This window comes from Corvus hawaiiensis, chromosome 4, assembly GCF_020740725.1.
Source record: "Corvus hawaiiensis isolate bCorHaw1 chromosome 4, bCorHaw1.pri.cur, whole genome shotgun sequence".
NCBI classification, from domain to species: Eukaryota; Metazoa; Chordata; class Aves; order Passeriformes; family Corvidae; genus Corvus; species Corvus hawaiiensis.
The window spans coordinates 66,473,351-66,494,904 of record NC_063216.1 but is presented as its reverse complement, the minus strand read 5'-3'; the positions used below and the strand labels follow the sequence as shown (position 1 = coordinate 66,494,904).

Genomic DNA, 21,554 nt, shown 5'->3' with positions numbered 1-21,554 from the left:
CTAGCTCACAATCACTGTTTACATTCCAAGTGCTTTATAACTGCATGTTTCAATAACTTTACAAGGACTTACTCCTCTGTGGAAACAGAGCATTACAAAATGTCAAACTTGTTGCAAAACCGCTGATGAAATTGTGAATAAAATCATCTCTACTAAAATTCCACTAAAAGGATATGCTATACAAAAAACCCCTCCAAAATCGGAAGCATTCCTTCCAGGTGAATATTTTTCTTTGCAAAAAAACCCCACAAACTAATAATTATGCAAATAATACAGCACTATTTTTTCCAGTTCTATTGTCAACTGCTATTTCACACACTGGAATTGCATTTCACTTTATTAAGTTACAGAACGAAAGTACAGTTCAATGACTGGATTACTGATACCACCACGACATCTGCATAGGAGAATATAAAGATCTCCTTAGGCAACATGCATGGATTTGACTGCATGGCTCTCAGTCACATTCAGAAGACTTCTAGATTTTACAGCCTCCAGACTTACATGAAGAAATGTTCTCATTTTCAAAACAGTCAATATTCTGAACTTTTAAGAAAGATTTTGGACATGTAAGGTGAGTGAGATCATTCATAATGGGAGTTGTGCTGCTGTTAATGAAAACTTTGCCCTATATCTTCCTGTGCAGAGCGCTGAACACACAATACCAAAGGAACTGTAAGCAGTCAGTAGCCCAGACACATCAAAACTCAGGACACTCTAAGCAAACAAAACCTTAATCATTTACCACACTTCTTGACTCCTTCAAACAGATTCTGATGATTTGCAAGCTCCCATCGTCTTCACATTAGGCATATCTGAAGCACTTGCACAAAGCAAATTAGGCAAGAGGTCACACTACTAGGCAGGACACATCCCCTGAAACTTCAGATGATACATTCCCAGTTCCTGCCACGGTATGAATTCCCCCCAGCTCCTCTTGCCTATCCTACTCCAGGGTAATTTCCTCTCACCTCTAACCCCCTCCATCGTTTTACTTGCTCAAACCTCTCTAATTAAAAACAAAGTTATGGCAAAAAAAAAAAAAAAGCCAGGAGCAACTCAAAACCATGTAAAAGAAGTTAACACATACAACCTAAGTTCCTTGCTGAAACACGTCTCTCTGAATGAACCAACTCCACAGGAACACTCTGAGCCAATTTGGTCTCTTGGAAATAATTAACTCATACCTGCTAAAGAGAAGGAAAGCCTCCTTCAAGCTACGGAATATACACAGCAGCATCAAATTGCTACTCTGCCAACTCTTTTGATTTAAACACAAATTCTGAAGAAAAAGAACCCCACATTTCAAAGCTGTCTAAGGTTTCAGTACACAGGTTACTGAAGTGCAGTCCACAGATATTCCTGTACACATTCTATACTCCAAGGCAAGCTTTGTCAGTGCTGTCTCACAGACCTGGATTTTGTTAAGTACCTACATCTGGTTGATTGCAAGTACAGCAAATTTTGAAAACAATTAAAGAAAACAAGAACAGTAAGAAATAAAGTACACTTATTCTGATGACAAAATCTCTTCCATGAGACAGCCCTTAAGACAGGCACTTTGTGGAGAGACCAAAAGGCAGTTTTTCTCTCCTCAAATAAAGGAAAATTAAAACTTAACTTGACAGCAGCATTGTAAAGCTGTGGCTGGTCAGTCTCCCAGTTCCCACACATATACCTGGTCCTCCATTACCTTTCATAAAAATATCAGTGGTAAGGAGGATGTAGCTTCTATGCAGATACAACAAGCTATGCTGTGTAGATAACAAGATATATGTCTAAGGTGAATATTGTTAAAACATGTCATGTGTTCCAATTATATGCAGCAATTTATTTATTTTTATTCACCTCAGCCTCACACAATCTCCAAAGGTAGGTGCATTTAACCAAAGCACTCCAGCAACACAACAAGAGATCTATTTTATGTCTGGAGCTAGTCACTTGGCCTCTCCATGTTTCTCTGTTTCTCCATCTGTGATGCTTCACAGAAAGCTTGAGAGGCTTAATTTATTAAGCAGCCTGCCAAGTGCTTTAGAGAAGTGTGTTACTAAAGCATTAAAACTGTTTGTTGATTCCGAAAGGGTAAATCATTAACCAAACCAAAATGAAACCAACAATATCCTTAAAAGGTGGCTGCACTTTTTAAATGCAGAAGTATCACGTTTACGGTATTTGCCTTTGTAGAAAAAAAAGCCTTCAGACTTTAGGTATTTTATTACATTCGGAGATCGGGACATCTGATTTTCTTCTGACCCCCCTTTCCATCCATTTACTGTTACACTCCCAAAGGAGGTGATAAGCAGAGAGAAACAAACCAGTAATGCCAAATCAAAGTGACACGTGCCCAGCCAGACTCACTGCCCCCAGGCCACAGTGAGTTCCTCTACTAAGGAACCAACAATGTTTAACTGACAGCAGATGTCAACTAAAGGTCACCTGATCAGGGCAGGAAACAGTTTGGATGCTAATAAAGACAAGGGCAAACTGTTCCAAACACCTGCAAGACAATATACTAAATACTGATAGTAAACATATTTAAGCCCTAGACGTCTTTCAAACCAGTATGTCCTGTGGAAGTTTTGTATCTATATAAACTCAAGGTATAGGCTTCTGCTCTTTTTCAGTTGCTGTTTTTACTGCAACATCACTGAAAGAATTCTCAGGAAGCAATTTCTGGCAAGCAAAACAGTTCACCTAAAATATTGACAATGGACAAGGACTGTCTTAAAATACCAGCTATATAAGGTACAGACACATTGACCAACTCCCAAATATTAGTTCCACTTAAGAGTATATAATACATGCTTTTTATAGCTAAACTCAGCTAAAAGGGGCAGCTGGAGCAAAATAAGAAACTCAAAAGAGAAACAAATGACAGTATGATTTCTTGTAATTTTTTAAATTATTAAAATATGAATAGCCAAATAAGACAAGCAATCTCAAATGTATCACGGATTAAAACCAGTTTTCATTTACACAAAAGAGCCCCAGCACACTGTATAAAGGCTGCAACATTAGATCAAAGAACATAAGTGATACCTTGAAAGAGGGTCATTTTGAATCAACAGATACTTAACAAAAATCTTGAAACCCAACAGCAAACATGATTACAGACAATTTTCTAGATATATGAATATATGTGTACACATATGCATATGTTTATAGGAAATCTGCCTGCAGATTTTCAGCATATAAACATAGCAATGCTCTGGTGCCATCCCTCATCTTAATCCAGCTAACCTTGTTATTATGTGCTTTATATCTTTTTCAGACTGCAAATGTATATTCGTGCTGCACTTTGCTGCTAGTGTATCCAGCACACAATTTAAAAGATGGCCTGATGCAACTGTCAGGATTGTGTGCTAGCTCTCTGAGTCCTTAAGCTCCTGTATCAGCTCAAAGTATTTCAATCCCACACTTCCATGTCCACACTGCAGAACCTATCCTGTCTGTTGCATCCTGAGGAGTCACTATGGTAAAAATAACATTTTTTCCTCCTGACAGGTCAGTGTGGCTCTCTCTCAGTAGGTGACTGGCAGTAAGAAAGCACAGTTTCAGCTCCATCAGACACACAGAGATAGACATACTTCTCTTCTGGAGCCAGCATTTGACCTATGTGCCATATCAAGAATATAGTGTTTAGAAAGTTAGCAGGCTTCTGCACATTTCAGGACAGGAACTCTTCTGGTATGACTGCTGTCATTTGTCTCTTGCAGAAGCACGCGGTTACATTTTGGCAAGTGGAGTGGGGAAGAGAGGAACGGGTTTTTTGTAATCAATTGGCATAAGATGGAAACACATGGCTCAAGATGCCTTGCCTTTTGGTAGGCAGGACACTGACAAAAAGCCAAGAAAACACCCTGAATGGTTTGGTGCAGTCATGTGCTACATGAGGTTCTGAAGCTCTGCACCTTATTTCTTCTGAAGCAAGCACAACTTTTGTAAGATGATGATCCTAATCCATTTAAACTTTGAGACTGTTGCATGACAATGTAGAGCATGATTTTTTCAACATGTACTTTGTTCCTGTAGAAAGAAAATGAGATATAAGAACTTTGGTGCTCTTAACCTCCAGCTTGAGTGACAGCCATGAGGAACAGTACCTCACAGGATGGTGAAGCCTTGAGCTTTCTACAGTACCACAGAGTTTCCATACATTTTAGAGATCCTTATCCAACAGCAATAGTGACACAGATCTGCCTAATACACACCCCAGCACCACTGCCTTGGCCAGGCACGCTGCACCAGTAGAGTAACTTTATCTGACTATTTCCTCCAATTTTTAATGAATCTTTCCCTCCTGCAGGGTTTCCATCTCCTTCTTGAACGCCTGCTATCATATTAGAAATTACCCTTTTTAGCGCCTTATGTCAAAGCAAATATCATCTTTTGTTGTCATATTTCCTACAGTCTCAAACACAATTTACTTGAATGCAGGTATGGATTAAATGATGCTGGGAAGGCTAAGTAGACCAATCATCTGATTGATCTTAGCATGGCTGTTAGTATTCTGCAGAGAATATAGGCCTTACAGCAAATCCTGACCTAATCCAACATTTGTTAGATAGCAGCATATACCTACTGAGGAGACCATGACAAGGACACAGTCCAAACATTCAGTCCAGCTCACTATACAAGCAGCATTAAAGGTGACTCCAAATGTAAACTTCTAAATATTTTGTAATTACTCAGCCAAAACCTGATGGATCAGATGCCTACCAAGCTGTGCAACATTGTCACAGGCAACAACAAGGAACGGAGGAAGACTCAGATTTCCTGAGCCTTTAGAATCTCCTCATGGTACTACTACAAGCTAGCACAGGATACGTGTGACCTTGTATACTCCCAACCAGAAAAAGCCCAAGCTCAAAGTTCACATGGCTCTACAACAGAACACACACTAACACATACTTGGAGCAAACCTCATTGTCCAATTCACAATTTGTTTTAGCCCTTCCAACTGCAGCAAAACCACCACCAACAAAGTCTATTCTGCAGTACTGAAATTCTTTAGTTTTTGTTGGATCTGTAAGCCCCAAACCCTAATATGTAATACAAAGAAGTTCAATATTGACTATTTTCCTTTTTTATAACACCAATTCATGCTGTCTTCTTTTAGAAGTTTTTGGAGGCAGCAGTACTGGTAAGGGTATGAGGGTGAAGAATTTATTAACTTGAGATGCAGCACATTTGCTCTCCACTTATTTTGTAGACAGTGCTTACAAGAGTTAGAGGACCATTGGTGCTGAGAAAACGTCTAAAAGCAAGTTACGTGATTCTTCTAACCCCACATACACAATATTTCCCATCTAAGTTGAATCTACCTTAAATCAGCACTGATTGGTCTTGCTGTTGGCATAATCAAGAAAAAATGTGACACTTTCAGTCATACTGGTGATGATTTTACAAGAAAGAGGCAAACTAAATGATGCAAGTACTAATATCCTTCAAACAACTCCTACTGTCTCTTTTGCAAAACTAGGATAAAATCAGTTCTCACACAATTCATTAGAAATTACAGAGCCTTTTACTCTTTACAAAGATTGACCTGCTATGTCCTCATAAATCCATGGCCAAGAAGGCAGCACCAGGGAAAACATGCTGACAAAGATTGCTTTGCTTTGCAAACAAAGTCGAAGAAGGCATTTGGGTCCAGCTGTCAATTACCTGACCTTACAATGAGAAGGCACAAACGATCTGAATGCTTCTGAAAAGGCTAACAGTTACACTGGTAAATGATTATGTTATCCTTAGAATTAATGACTGGAGGGATATTAGTGGTTTTACCAGTGCTTACCAGAAAAATACAAAGCGAGATTGGAAAGTTTTACTTTCTCTTTTACCTTCTACTAAAGGATGGTCCCTTCTCACTCACCACATCAGAAAGCTTCTTTTTGCTTTTGTCACCTCATCTTTCACATGAGCTTATTTTTTTAACAAAAGAAGCAGCGACTATGTATAAAATTTTAGGGAGTTAGAACAAAAATCTTCCTTGTGATCTGTACTGACTTTCTATGCTAAAAGAGGCCACAGAATTCCATCATATTATTTTAGCCTTGAACCCAAGATTTCTGGATGGCTAAAGCACTGTGTGCTTCCAGGGAAAGCACCAGGGCCTTATGCAAGGACTTTGTGCAACAGAAAGTCTACTACATCCCTTGATAAGCTGTTCCTATTTAGTTGTATCATTAGAAAACTGCATCTTATTTCTAGTCTGAACTGATCTAGCTTCAGCTTCCAGCCATGAGAATCCCCTTAATCTACCTGAGAAAGAACCATCTAACTGTCAGATACCTTTGCCCTGTCTAAGTACTTATAGACTTATCAGGTAGCCTCTACTGTCTGTTGATAAACTAAATAGATTGAGCTTCTTAAATCTTCCATTCCAAAGCTGATTATCCAGGCCTCAAATTAATGTAGATTTTTTCTGAACTCCTTCCAGTTTTTCCAACACCAGATGTGGACGTGAGAACTGGGATACAACATTTCAGTAAAGCTGTATAAAATGCAGCAGTATTCACCTCCCCCTACTCTCCCAGTCATGCACTTTCAGCCTCCTTCAAGAGTGCTTTGCAAAAGGAGCAACACTTAAATTAACCAACCCTCAAAAGCAATTCCTTCATCTCTACTTTTATTGTATCTAGAAGTTCTTTCTAATACAAAATATTCAGAATGGACCATGACCAAGTTTACTTCTGTTTGTTGTAAAGAAAAACATAATGTATTTTTAACCCCAATTGCATAAGCTCCAAGTATGATGAAATACATAAATTCGGTGTCTGTATTTTACAAGAGAAAAACTGCAGAGAGAAAGATTACACTGCAATCATGTAATAGTTACCCAATTTAAAGCTCCCTCTTTAAACCACTATTTCATTCAATAAATGCAACATTCCCAGCCTATTTTGCACTATGGTGTTCTGATGCTTACTTATATATTCACCTCTTGAGGTGCTGGGTGGTCACAGCAGGTTTTATTCTCAGCAAAATCCGGTGGGCACAACGAAAAATTGCTTCAGGCTAAAGCCAGTGTTCATCCAGACAAAAGGCAGAGCTGCAGGCTAGTCATGGAGGATTTGCTAATGTTATAAATCTACCCATGTAGTGAAAATTAATTGCCAGTTACAATCTTCAATTATTACTGTATCATCAGCTAGTTCCCCTTCCTATTCTGGATGAAAAAGAAACCTGAATAAAATCATGAAGTATCCAGGATGACCATTTTCACAACACAACAAAAAGAAAACTCCCCAAAAATTCCAATTAGAGATTATAAAATCATATCCTATAATATCTGGTAAAGTGTACACGGTTCTCACTGGTAGAGCAGGTGCACAAAAGAAGATGACTGTAATGTTCGCACAGAAAAGGAGCAAGCTAGCTAGCTTTTGGACCAGTAACATCAAATTCTGCTTTTAAGTAATTTAAAAATTACTGAAAAGCACCATACTAGAATACGTGGTGACTTGCTAAAATATAGTGAAGTACTGCAGGTTTTTGCCATAATAAGAACTGACCTATTGTCATAAGTGTGGTTTGGGTAACTGTTCTTTGGAAGAAAAACCCCAGCGATGTATTTTGAAATATGTCAGTCCTTACTTTAATGAGTAAAATTTGGTGTCAATGGCAGCATCAACTTTTGAAAAACAGTAAACAGAGTGCTAGTCAGTAAAGCCTACCACAACCTGTCATAGGAAAAGGTAATATGCTTTAGTATTTTGCTTTTTCTCTTTCCCCCTGTAAATATATACATTCCATGTACTGTATTCTCTTTGTAATCTAGAAATAAGGCATTGTTCCTTTCCTTTCAATATTGTCATGCAGTAACATACTTCAGTGAGGACTGGATTACACCCCATCAGTACACAGTAGGCTTTCGGTGTTCTTTCAGTTAATTCCAGTGCAGGTACGATTGGTCTTTCAGCAGCAGCAGCCATGTTTGCCTGTCCTCTTTCAGTGACAAAGGATTAATTTCTACACACTACAGCTGGTAGGACACCTTGGGCCTCTTTATGAAGAGAGGTGATCTAAAAACATCAGTAGTCAACTTCCTACTTCTCCTGACTTCTTCCCATCCACTCATTCCCTCTGCCTCTCCTCACACTGACTTGAATTGTATGTCATACCCTTCCTCTGGATATATACACACTGTCCTGATTATTACTCAAGGCAGCTTCAATATCATGATTTTGAACACAGGGAAAGTCTCTCTCACAACCTCACAGTATTAAAATGAGCAGGCTTTTAAAAGCACTTGTTCTGTGTATTGTTTTCATGGCACAATATGCTTGCACATGGCATGTCTGAAATCTGCCATGGAAAGCCCACATTCAAGGGGTTCTCTTGAAAAAAAAAATTTAAACTTCAGAGGAATTTGGACACAACAGGCTCATTTTAAGATTGATGTTCTAGAACAAGAGTCAAAACTCTTTAGAATTTTGTATGTCACTTTACCCTCCAGTCCTGTAATATACAAACAAATAGGAATAAAAGCACTAATACAGAAGAAAGAGTGTAGAAGAATGACAAATGTTGTTGCATACTCAATGCGTTAGTTTGTCTTCACTTTTTACCTAGTAGCAAAACTAGGGCACTATTAAAGAGAACAGATGATGCCTAATAAAAAAGGGAATGTTTAAGTATTTGGAGAACAGAGGGCATGTTTAGGGAACAGAGTTAAGAAATATTAAGATTTATCTTTCAATATTTATGTTATTTTTGCAGTTTGGCAATTACAATTGGTTTTGCTTTCCAGCTCCAAGACAGTAAGACAATATTAACAGAACAGGGAGAGTTTATTTTTACAAATTAACTGCTTTCACTAGAAATCTGTTCTGTATGCTACTTTCCTGTGTGCTATACTATCAGCTTTGATGCCTCCTTCCTCCACATCAACTAATTATTCTCTACCTCCTTCAAATTCCTCCTTAAAATAGCTTACTGCACGAAATTTTTCAACATTCATAGACTGATTTTTGTCTTCACAACATACACTACTTATGGTTTTGTCTGAAATGTATTGGAAGCTCTCAGAAATATAGACCATATCTTGCTGTTTTAAAGCTAACACTTGCATACATTACATCATTTGAACACATATGTGACACATCTCTTTAGAACTTTTCCAAATACATACTTAATTACAAGGAAGTTAAAAAAACTCAAAACAAATGGAAAGCCTACAAGAACTCCCACAGAGGATAAACTCTTACCTTCCAGGAAAGGGATAAAAGTTTACAATACCTTTGATTTGCCAAGGAGCTTGAAAAACAAACAGTCAGAATAGTGACAGGTATCTTGAAAAGCTGGAAAGAATAATAAATGCCACAAAATAAAACTCGTAGCATTCTCTCCCTGAGCAATGCAGTCAAGAATAATTTTTCCTGATGAGCAAGAAACTCAAAAATATGTAAAGCTGCATTACCTCTTTCAAAATTTAAATACCTACAAGGCTTGGTAATGTTCACACCCAGTGTGTTGTGAGTTATGAGAGAAACTGAAGAAAACTTACACCAAGCACAGAATGTTCGAAGACTCTATTAAAAGCACTATACACACAGCTCACCATAATTTCAAGAGCTGAAACATTTTTCCTCCCATTTCTCCTCATGTTTTTCCATTGCCATGCATTCAGTTTCTTAGTATATTTGCCCAAGGTTCTCCAAGTCTTCTAAAAAGCCAAAAATACAGCAAAAGCATGAATACAGATCAGAACCACAAAACTTCATTATAGTGCACAAAAAAACCCTGAGAGACCCTGAAGAGAAAATCTGAATATTTTTTTGCTTTCCTTTTTTTCTCAGCAGTTCTGCATGGTGACGTGTATAAGCTGCTGGGATGACTGAACATTGATAACATACAGGGACATGCAGAAAGTTGCTTGGGAAAGGCAAGCAAGGTAATGAATAAAGCCTTCCAAGTCAAAGGATCGGCTCAATGCTCTGTGCATGAGGGAACAAATCTCTCCCACAGTATTCTCCTCTTCTTTAAACAGTTGTTTAGATCTACTAAAAAGATGTGAAAACGTGAGATTAACTTCTTAAACACTGAATGACATGAATGACAGCCATTCCATGTAACCCCTCTAAATTATTATGTCCTGCTTTCTCAGAGAAAAAAAAAAAATGCTGTATCATAAAGCATGCCTGCCTGTAGCGTGTAGACAGGAACAAGCTGCTTTGCCCTGCAAGACAAGCAAAAGCCATACAACCATGGTTACTGCAGCACCGCACCCAAGCTCTCACAATACACCCTGAGCATACGACATTACCCGGGCCCAGTCCACGACAATGCAATTCCATGGCCTTGTCTCAGCTCTGGAAGCAGGAAGTACAAGTCAGTATCAGTATGTGACAGACCATGTAGACATATTATCTACTTATGATGCACTGCAAGGAACAGAACTACTACTTTCATGTCAATCATGCGATCTTATAGATATGACCAGACACTCTTCCCTCTCCTTGAAGGGCTTTTTTTTTTTGTGATGGTTTTTGCTTCTGCTTGCCAGTACTAGGTCCAACTCCACCAATCCTGAACTCATGCTCGTCTTAAACATCCATTTTCTTCACTGTATTCTGCCTGTCCTAGAATTTGCAGTGGAAAAGAGAACCGGTCTGAAAATGAGGTTATCGTACATTTTCTCTCTCTCTCTCTCCTGCTGCTTACTAATCTGTGCCATTCCTCCAGTTGAGCTGAACCCACACCTGCAATTTCAGCCTTTTTTCTTCCTACTTTTGACTCACTCCTCAGACCTTCTCTTTTGTATCTATTTCTTTCTCTGCAATAGAATGCAAATATTTATTCCAAGAGAAAGAGGGAAAACATAATAACCATTTCACATTCTCTCTTCCCACTCTCTTTCTCTCCCTTATAGCTCTCCCTTCTTCCTTGTACAATAGATATAAAACACATCTGTCCCACTCTCCACTTGCCTCACTCACATCAGCCCATACCTCCCATCTCCTTTCTTCTGCTCTGACAGAACAGCAGGACAGGTAGTCTTTTCTGTGTTTGGAAATCTACTTCTGACCTCTTCATTCTCTAACTACACTACTCTTTCTTTCTTTCACCTTTAACATTATTATGCTCTGCTTGATAACAAATTACACTTTTGTCTCTAACTTCAGCCTGAGTTTCCTTCATCTATCCCTTGCACTACAGTGAAACTATTCTCACTAAAATGTCTAAAAACCTTTTACTATTGCAACATCACAAATTAATTATTTCCACCACCCATAACCCTTGTGCATTCTTCATAAAAATTAAATGCCTTTCTCCTTTTGAAACATTCACTCTCTGTTTCTGACTTCCATGGCTGTACCCTCTCCTACTGCCCATCCTTCCTGTACCAATCCCTTCACAGAGCACTGGCAGGCTCCTTATTCCTCCTTTGTCTTTTAGCAGGTCTCCATTGAGCTGTATCTTTTGCTCCTACTCTCATGTCTGAGAATTTTACATTCTGTTCCTGAGAATAGGTCTCAAATACAGTGGATTTATGTCTAAACAAAAAATTGCATTCTATCTTTCTGACACTTCTTGCCACTGAGTAGCTGTTAGCTTCAGCTCGATACAGATAGAACAGAATTTAGATCTCACCACTCCTACCCTCTCTTCTCCACCTCCTCTCTTGATCACCCTGGACAGCATAATCAACTTGTCCATCATTCAGATATAAAATACTATGATAAACTACTATGTCACCTTTGCCAGTAACTTCTCTCTTGATCCATTCATTCAGGTTACATCTATATCTAAATGATTTTTCCTGTCTTGCATCCCTAGGACAAAGTCTGCTCTAAACATCTTCAAAAGCTAAGGATTTGTCTGGGCCTTTACCTCACATTAGTTATATTTTCTTCTTTTTCATGCTGACAAACATTATCCTGCTTGTTCACACTGTTCCAAAAGTTCCTTATTCTATATAGTAATACTGCTTTACTCTCTGCATCCTTCTATGCACAATCCTCCAGTCCAAATTTAAATATTGGGAACAACTCATCTTTGCTTTCCAGGTTCCTCTGTCATGTGTACAGTATACTCTCCACATCCTACTTGCTGTCACACCATTTGCTCACATTTCTAGTTGGCTCATGATGTCAGTATCCATTTACGAAGCTTTCAACAACCAGTCTGTATCTTCATTCAGGCAAATTTCTACACCTGAGTAAGGACACCTTCCAAGCTCTTGCAAAATAACTTCACTGCCCTCCAAATATCACCTTAAAGCTTTCCTTGCTACAGTTCTAAGAAAGCCACTTTAGTTTAGCCTAAAGTCAACTATCTATCACATTGAGCAATTAAGTCCTTTTGTTCGTCAATATTAAAACTCCTGCTTTGTCATACACTAAAAAATTAGTTCTCTGCAGCACAATTTCACAACACACACAAGCACACACCCTTCCTCCCTGTGCTGGTACCCTGCACAATAGCATCTAGTGTCTGATGGGGCTGCTAGGCATTAGGATCATGCAAATAATAATACTGCCTCCCTAGTCACTGCAGTAAGAGACCAATTACTTATATTCTTCCAGATCATTATCCTCTATCTCCATTATCAGACCCAAACAAACAAGGTTTTGGTTCTGTCAGTGTTTCTTGTGGTGGCATGGGTCCAACAAACTTTTCAGGTTTAAGTCATCGTATCATCCTGTCTCAATATGACATAACTAAGAGCAGCTTAAAAAACAACGGAATATGCTATCACCTGATAATCTATCTCATCTAGACAATCACAAGTGGCCACCTGAGGACAGGATACCTATCAGAGATTAAAAAATGAACACACATAATGATTTACATTTCTTTAAATCTTAGCTTCCATTCTGACCATTTCAGCTCAAAATGATGACAAGCTCAAACACCTTATTCTGTCACTGGAAAGGTCCAGTCCCATCCTCTTTTGTCTTGCTAGAGAAGAGAATTTTGATCCAGCAAACTTCTCAACAACTACTATTTATATGACATTAGCAGTGTTTAATCCAAATATAATTTCAAATTCCCAGACTCTGCCTGCCCTGTATGTATAGGCCCCTGCAGGAAGAAAAGGAAGAGAAAGAATGACTGGACAGAAAACATAAAACACTGTATAAGAGAAAAAAATATAAAAATAAAGAACATAGAGAAGATAGAAGATCACACAGAACCAAACCGCATGAACTCTTGCCCTTTGCCAGTCATCCTTATGTCTTGATGCTACTTCATCAGTCACCCTTCTGTCTCTTCTGCTGAACACCTGCTCCCAGGGAACGGAAAGGGAAGCCAGCCTTACCCCTGTGTACCACGCACAGCTCTGTCACAATACAACAGCTTCCGTTTCACAGATGATTCAGGAGGGGCCCACGGACTAAGTGAAACTGCACTAGACAGATACCGGAATTGTGTAGAACCTAGAACTTCTGTTGCCAAGTTCGTTGCTACTTCTGGCTGATGCTCTTTCTGATCTCGGAAAACTCCCCTTCTCTTTTGCCAAACAGCACACACTTCGTAAATACATGAATGCAGAAACCAAAAAGCTGGAAGACCAAATAATTGTAAATTCTAATTACTGCCAAGAAAACAGACAGATAGGAATATGTGTTGGGCTTAAGCATTGTATTATTAACAGAGCTTAGTAAAATATGAAAGGAAATTGCTGAATAATAAGCAAAACATTTCAGAAATAAGGAAGACATTTCTATGAGTACAAGACCAAGAGAAATCAGAAAGCTCACTTCTCCAGCAACATCAGTGGCTTTCAGGCATAACTTTTAATAAGCCATACAAAAAGTTATGACAAAACTAGTCCTTTAAAATCAACCGTAGAAAGGGACACAGAAAAGAAAAAGAGAAATTATGCATGCAATAGTTGGTTTTCCTCTGTTCCGTATCAGTTGCAAGTAACTGTGCTGCATTCGTTCTTCACTTTGAGTCAGCTTAGTCAGCTGCATAGCACTGTGATAAAAAACTGGGCCATTTTTACTCTCACAGCATCTACCCTTCTCATCCAGCAAAAGAACTATCAAAGATTTCTTGCTATAGACTTGCTAACAGACCTCTGTCAAACACCCTTACTGTTTGCAGTTACTGACAGCACTTACCAAGGGGTTTTTTTGCATATTAATTACCTAAAGACACCAGCTTCACCTGGCATCCTGCACCATTAACTCCTGAACCAGCTTTTTCAAAGACAAGCTGAAGAACTTCTGCATTGAGTTGAACTTGGAAGACAGAAGGATCCAGTAACTTAATCTATGCCCATATAAAGCAAAAATTTTTCTTGCTAGTTACTCCAAAATCACTCTTAATAATAAATAATCATGGCATTCATGTAAACTTATATTGGAGTTAACTCTTTAAGAAACACTCATAGGACCAATACTATTTTTACTGAAGGTGATCTTAGTAATGCATGCAGTGACTACCAGAAACTTTCACTTTGACTATCAGAAACTTATGCTTTCTGCCTACAGGACTCCTGTGATTCACAGCTTAAATAAAATGTAATTTGAAATGTTTTCTATAGGATTTTCCAGTGCTTTAATCTCATTCATACACATCAGCCTTGCTTAAATGGCTAGTATTTTTTTGCCCCAAAGGTAAAGCAGAACCTGATAATGTCCTAATTTTTAATTAACTAGAAAAAAAGGCCCATTTCAAAGAAATTACTCCATTTCACAGTGGAAATGGTTCAGCTCTTGTGTAGTCTTTTTTTTATACACTGAAATCTATATTCCATCAATAAACTATTAACTACATACAGAGGCAGATCAAGAAGAAAACACACACGTTTTTATACCTCAATCAAAATTAGGTAGACAAAGTCTTTTACTTTCTGTAGTGACAGCAGGGCTTGGGGTACCCTCTAGTAAACACATAAATTTCCCTCTTCCTCAAGTCTGGTTATAAATTACAACACGTAGAAGGAATGTCAGAGACAGATCGTTAGAGACACTGCTGGCAGTTGACAGGGAATCACACATGGTTTCCCCACACACAATCAAAAAAGGTACCTTAAACTACAGGAGATCTAACCTCTTCAGAACAACTGTTGCACAAATACTGAACTTCATCAAGATATGTGGCACCTAACAAAACCAGATTTTTTAATGAAGTCATTTACAGCAGAACAGTTTTAGATACACGTTCAAAACCATCAAAATCTTGACTTAAAACACAGAATGTCTGATCAGAGAGCCTTACTCCACTCCTTTTATCCAGTGTGTGGGATGAAGAACTAAAGGACAGGTTTCAGAAAATAACTATGTAACTATGAAGATAAACTACAATCCTGACTAAGTTTTCTGGGCGCTATCATATAAAATGTTTCATTCTTCCTTTGTCATCATTCCTTGAAACACATTAAATGAGGTGACAGCCATAACCAGGAGACATGCCACCCCCCTGCAGAAGCTGTCCATATGAAAAAAAAAAATCAGAGCCAGATATCATATACAGAACTGAGAAGTCACTTACACACCAGAATGCACACCAGAATTCAATCCCACTGTCATTTCTTATCCTAAACAAAGACCCCATGGGGACCTCTGCTTACTGTTCTTATTCCCAGCATAAAGATAAGAATGGTAAGAAAAAGTTTCTCTTGAAAACAGCCACATTCTGCCCTGCCAATCCTCAGTTCTTTCACTCATCGAGCACCACAGAATATTACATCTCTTTAAGAATCAATACCTCTGGAAGACTGTATTGGCTTACAGAGAAGAGACAGAAAATTAGACAACATCCAACCCTCTCTTTTGCCCACTGCAAAACCAAGACCAAAACCAACCCCAAATCCCCAACTATGGTGGTCTAAATTCAATAACCTCACTTCTTTCTTTCGGAGTATGTGTTTAAAACCTTGTTATAATTGTCTTTCCCTCGCAGCCCTTTCTAACATTCCCTACTACCACAAAAAGGTGGAAGAGGAAGGAGGTAAGAAAAACAAGAACGTTTTTATTCTTTTTTGTTTAGTATGTTTTTAAAGGAGACAAATAGCACCATGGGCAAACCACTAGTAAACAACAACAACAAAAAAAAATGAAATAAAAGTCAACTCCAACCTCTATGCTTACATTAATCATCTGGTTTTGTCTTCTCTTCTTTCACAATCTCCCCATAAATAATTTTAGTTCTCTTCCTCTTGCTTTTCATAAAATAGAACGCTGTATGTCACATCCTTTTTACCCCCATAGAAGTGTTTCCTACCACCACCTAACCTCCTTAACTTCTTATTTTTCCAAGAAGAATAATAAAATCATCAAGATATTTTTCTGAAGAATTAAAAATACACTGAAAGCAAAACTAATCAGTCTCCCTTTAATTTTGTTCTTACGTTGCCAAAGGACTTATCAAAAAACTTTCCATCAGATATTTGTGTGGGAAGTCAAAATAGGAAAAAAATACATTGTAAACAATTATCCAATAGAATTAAAACTCCAGTTTGCATGTGTAATCATAAAGTAAAATGGTCAAGTTTGAGGCGGAACAATAAAGATAAAAAAATCTCTGCTTTTAACACAAATCAGAAAAACAATTAGAATTTTTTACATAACATTCTTAACATCAAACAATAACGAATCAGTATGGTTAGTGAAAAGATTCTCTATGACAAAACACATACATCATCAGATTGAAACTTCAATAATACAAACCCACTGAACTGGGAAACTGAAGTTGACTATGACACCAAGTACCCAGACACAGACCTAAATCCCATAGGTCATATTTAACTCTGCTGTAATTCACGAAGATACACAGGATATCTTTTAGTCCTTTACAGCCTGTGTCTACCTACAAACACTCACAGCACTCAATACTTGCAAATTACTAAAACAATTATTAATACAAGTTCTGTATGCAAAACCAAAAAAATCCCATTCTTCCATTACTTTCTCAAATACTGTATAAAGTAGAACACGTGCCTCCAAAATTAATCTATAATCATTTACAGGTTATGGCTGATAATAACTGAACACTGTACCTGCCTCAGGCACACAGTTACTGTGATGTTTTACAGAACACAATTTCTCAAAGACTTCTTTTACTATGCCTGCTATCTGCAAGAAAATCTTCAATTCTTCAAATATGCCATTCAACTTTTTAAAATTCAACATAAATTCTAAATGCTGCTCTAATTCTGATAACCCCTCTTTTAGCTAAGCCAGTTGCTTGGTAGTGATTTGTCAGATAAGTTACACAATACTGTTTCTGTTTCCTGATTAGATAAGCAGATAAGTTTCTTTTTTCTGGCACAAACATTTATGTATAAAATTTCTCATTTTCTGTGAACACTTGGAACCTTGTAATCCCCTCTCTACAAACCCACATACCAGTAAAAGTCAACCATGGACAGACTGCACTTGCTATAGGAAAACTTACTCTAAGTATCAGCATGCAAAAAGCAATTCTGTCTAGAAAACTGAACAAACATTCAGGGAATTTCTCTCCCTCTATGCTGCCTACATATACACTGCAGAATAAAGGAAAGCAGTGAGCACTACTTCTGTGTCTTTATTTTTACCCTGAAGATGGGGCACAGGGGGCACATGGCCTCGGTGCATCTTTTGCGTTACAGAAATGAACAGTGCAGTCAGACTGTGACCCCTCTGCCCAGGGATGCAAATATCAACCCCTTGGGCAGGCAGGGATTAGGCAGGGAGTGTTCCTACCCCCCATCTCCAGGAAATGCTGCCTCCCACATCCCCTTCTAGGCCAAAGTGAGGAGGAAGAGCAGCTCACCGCTCTAAACATGCATGGTACACAACCAGAAAGGAGGCAGCAAAGCAGGGATCAAGCTAACTTGATGCACTTTTTGCCACCTAACACCATTGTTTTTCTACAAAACCAAAGTGAAACACCTTGTCATGGTCTGGAGACCAACGTCTTCACATTTCTTAGCTCCCACCATGCTCTGCACACAGTTTCACTCCTCTAAAAAGCCTTCTTGCTTAACTGCTTACAAAGGAATGGCCATATAAAGCTGTCATATCAACTAAAGATGATGAAATGCAGACAAATATGTCAAGAAGTAAGTGCAGAGAGATCAGGTTTTACACTATCTTTATCAAACAGGTAAGTAATTTTTGATACTTAAAATCCTGACCGTCTGTTGCCCCCAGTTACTTGATACAAATAAGTTACAAGTAACATTTGATTTTTCTAAGACACCACTTGCAATCTCCTGGCACCACAGATGCCATAAAAAAGGTCTGCTCAAGTTGGTAAGATAGCAAAAAAAAGGAGTTGTGTTTTGTATTCAGACCTATCATAACCACAACCCTTACCTATGAACAAAGCAGGTAAAAAAATTCAACATGTCACACAACATGTGAGCAAGGTCAGAGTAGAAGTACAAGCATTTCTGCAAATACATGAGAAATGTTTCCTGCAGACCAATCTAACTCTTCATATTTTTCCCCACCTTTATTAATAAAGATCGTGAGATCCAAGGAAGATTTACAGTGGGTGTTTAGACACACAGATGGGTGTGATGAAAACACCTGTCTTAACAGACTGCCTAAGTGAATATAGTAGAAATACTTCAACACATACTAATTTATTCAAACTTCATGGAAGTTCTTTCTAAGTGATCTAATACAAGTTACTACTTGGAAGCAATAACATCCCTAAAGGCTTTTTATTTTCTAAATATAACAGTCAATTTTGGGTTTTTTTTACACAGTATTATGACATAAGTACTATAAAAGCCAGTAAGTGCTTCACACCTGTCATGATCATAATGTCAGCAACGACATTACACTTTGTTTGGAAGTAATTTTTCTGGATAGTGAGTTTAAATAGAGCTCCTTTGATGGAGTCTCTGACCCCCCAAAAAACCAAACGAGATTAGAACTGATAATTTAAACTGAATCGTTCTAGGAAAAAATTTGCATATTATGTATGACTAAGGAGTAGAGACATGCTTCAATCTTTATGTCTCAAGCTTATAATAAGAATTTGTGTTCAAGGACTTCTGTGCATAAAACATTTTATCTCAACAAATTAAGCTCTTTATGAAGGCACAGCTGAAGTAGCAAAATTTTTGTTCAATTATTTTTGAATCAACATTACTGACAGATGTACAGAGCCTTGAACCTTTTACCTATAAATAAACTACATGAAAATCCCAGTTCTGCTGCTAACTTATCTTTGGGCTGACAAAATAGAGAGGTTCAGGCACATAAGAATCAAGATAGGAACACAATCGAGCTTGGCATCTCTGTAAAGGTCTTTCAAAAAGGAAGTTTTATGGTATTTTAAATAACTTTAATGTGTACTCCATGCAATTTTATAGTTTATCATACAAATCTACATTACTGATTAATTAATTCTTTCATCAAGAGCTTGTTTAGAAAACATAAGATTCCTCTGAGCTGCCAAGATGCTCAAAATCGAACGCACGTGCAATGACAACTATAATATAATGAGAAACTTAACATCATTTCAGAAGATACATTATGACATTACAGGTAATAGCAGGATTTCTCTCAGCACAAGTAAGTCACACCAAAGTTTCACTATGATAGGATCGTTCATCACGAACTGACTTCCCAAGAAGCATCTCTCAAGACAGAGAGGTTGTGTACATAAAGTGCTTTCCTAACGAAACAGAAACAAACACAAAGCTACTTGAAAAAACGTCCTGAACCATTTCACTAGTTGCATTAGGTGTTACCTCAGCATGATGTTAATGACACACATCACAAACAAAATGTGTAAATTTGATTTGCCTACGCTCACCACTAAAGTTTCTCCTCTTGCAGGTGACAGAACTGTGTCAGGCCTGGCATATTAGCAAATGCCACTAACCTGGAATTTGCCTGTTCACATTGATGGTACTAGAAGAACTTATGACCCAAACGACTCATTTTATTTGTTTTTGCATAATATGCATGGGTTAGTGTAACCTAAGATAATATTTGATGCTAGCTGCTCAGTTGACTATAGGTCACACTCAGCAGTGAGAACGAAGAATAAAATGCGATTTGAGCTAAAGTGAATGAACTCAAAGACTGTAACGAACCCTTTCTCACTGCAAGTGAAAATGTTTCCACTAAGTTGCTAATAATAATATAATGTTTAAGGTTGATATGCTTACTTCACACTGGAGCAACTGGAACGTTGCACCAAGGGACAGGGTCCACAAAAAAATCCAATATGGCCACTGATGTGTAGTTGTCTTTTGACTCAGAACTGTCTTATCTTCTACCATGTCTGTCAGTTGCATGTATACACCTGCTATACCCATACTTCAAAAGAAGTTGACACAGTGACAGTCATTTGCGTGTATCCAGCCCTGAAACGTTCTTCAAGGCAGAGAGATCCATATGCTCTCAGACCACCCTGTCAAGGCCAAACCACAGTCATCCACAACCACTAAGAGACAGACAGGTAGAGAGGTGTGCCAGCACTATCCACTTACCTTCTTTATTAAGCCTCATAACCTCCCTGCTTTTTCCACCCTCCTTTCCAGTCTCTTCCAGATCTACACCTGCAGAAGAGAAGCAGAGTCAGGAAGCGCCGAGGGCCCTGAGGTGTGCATTTATTGTTTGGAGAGGGGAGGAGGAGAGGTGAGGAGGTGAGCAGTGTTTCTATTTGCAACAGCAAAAGCACAATGGTCGGAGCATCTGCCAGGGACCGGAACCGCCGGGCCCCCCGCGGCAGCACCCTCACCCCCCCCTCCCCGCCCGCGGCATCCTCCGGCCCCTCCGCGCATCCTCCCCCTCGCCCCCTTCCCCCACCGCGGCGCCGGCCCAGCGCCGCGGGGCAGCGGCACGGCAGGCGCGGCGCGGCGTGCGCCTCCCGCACACATGGCACGGGGGCTCGGCCGAGCGTCAGCTGAGCGCCCGGGGGGGCGGCACCTCCCGGCCCCGGCGGGAGGAGGGAGGGGAGGGGAGGGGAGGGGGGGCGGCCCGGCCGGACCCCGGCCCCGCTCCGGGGGGAGCGGCGCGCGGAGCCGGACCGCGGCCGGTCCCTGCCCTTACTGTGCGGGGGGGCGGCGCCGTGCGTGTGCGGGGGGGCGGCCTCCCGCACCCAGGCGGCCCAGGGCTGGCCCAGGAACGCCTCGGGACTGGGCACGGGCCGCTCCAGGGCCGCCATGGCGCCGCGCCTGCTCCTGCCTCCTTGTTGCTTTTCCCGTTTCCTTCGGCGGCGGCGGCGGCGAGCGAGCGAGCGAGACACGGGATTCGAGAACGCCGCACGTCATCCTCGGGACGTTCCGCCGCCCACACGGGGGTAGTGTCAGCCCCTGCTCCCTATCAGATCGGGCTCCCCGCCGCACAGCGCGCATGCCCGCGCCCCCCGCGCCTGCGCCCCGCGCCGCCGGCAGTGGGCCCGCGCCCGCCCCGAGGGGCGCCGGACCCGCGTAGATCCCGCGCTGCCCCTCCGGCACCGGCCCGGCCCGGCCCGGCGGAGCGGGGCCGGCGGCCGAGGAGCCCCGCCGGGAAGGCGCAGCCGCCGGCCGTGCGCGCCTCGGGGCTGCGCGCCCCGCGTCTCGCAGCGCCCCGCAGTAAGTCCCTGGGACGGGCTCTCGGTAACTGCGGCACGGCCCCTCCGCGCCCCAGCGCGGCCGCGAA

At 40.1% G+C, this 21,554-nt stretch overlaps 1 protein-coding gene across 4 annotated transcripts in view; it reads right to left on the bottom strand.

Moving 5' to 3' along the window:
* The window catches only part of ATXN7L1 (ataxin 7 like 1), a 120,607-nt gene extending 99,376 nt beyond the window's left edge, over window positions 1–21,231 (bottom strand). For 2 of the 4 annotated variants that reach the window (XM_048301508.1, XM_048301509.1), the window contains exons 1-2: window positions 20,964–21,230; window positions 20,402–20,470 (exon numbers count right to left, since the gene is read on the bottom strand). In XM_048301508.1, the coding sequence (XP_048157465.1) occupies window positions 20,402–20,470; window positions 20,964–21,078 (184 nt within the window). In that variant the 5' untranslated portion in view covers window positions 21,079–21,230. Of the gene's footprint in view, window positions 1–20,401; window positions 20,471–20,963 lie in introns of all 4 variants that reach the window. The other 2 variants (XM_048301507.1, XM_048301506.1) reach the window with 2 other exon arrangements.
* Window positions 21,232–21,554: the final 323 nt, after the last annotated feature.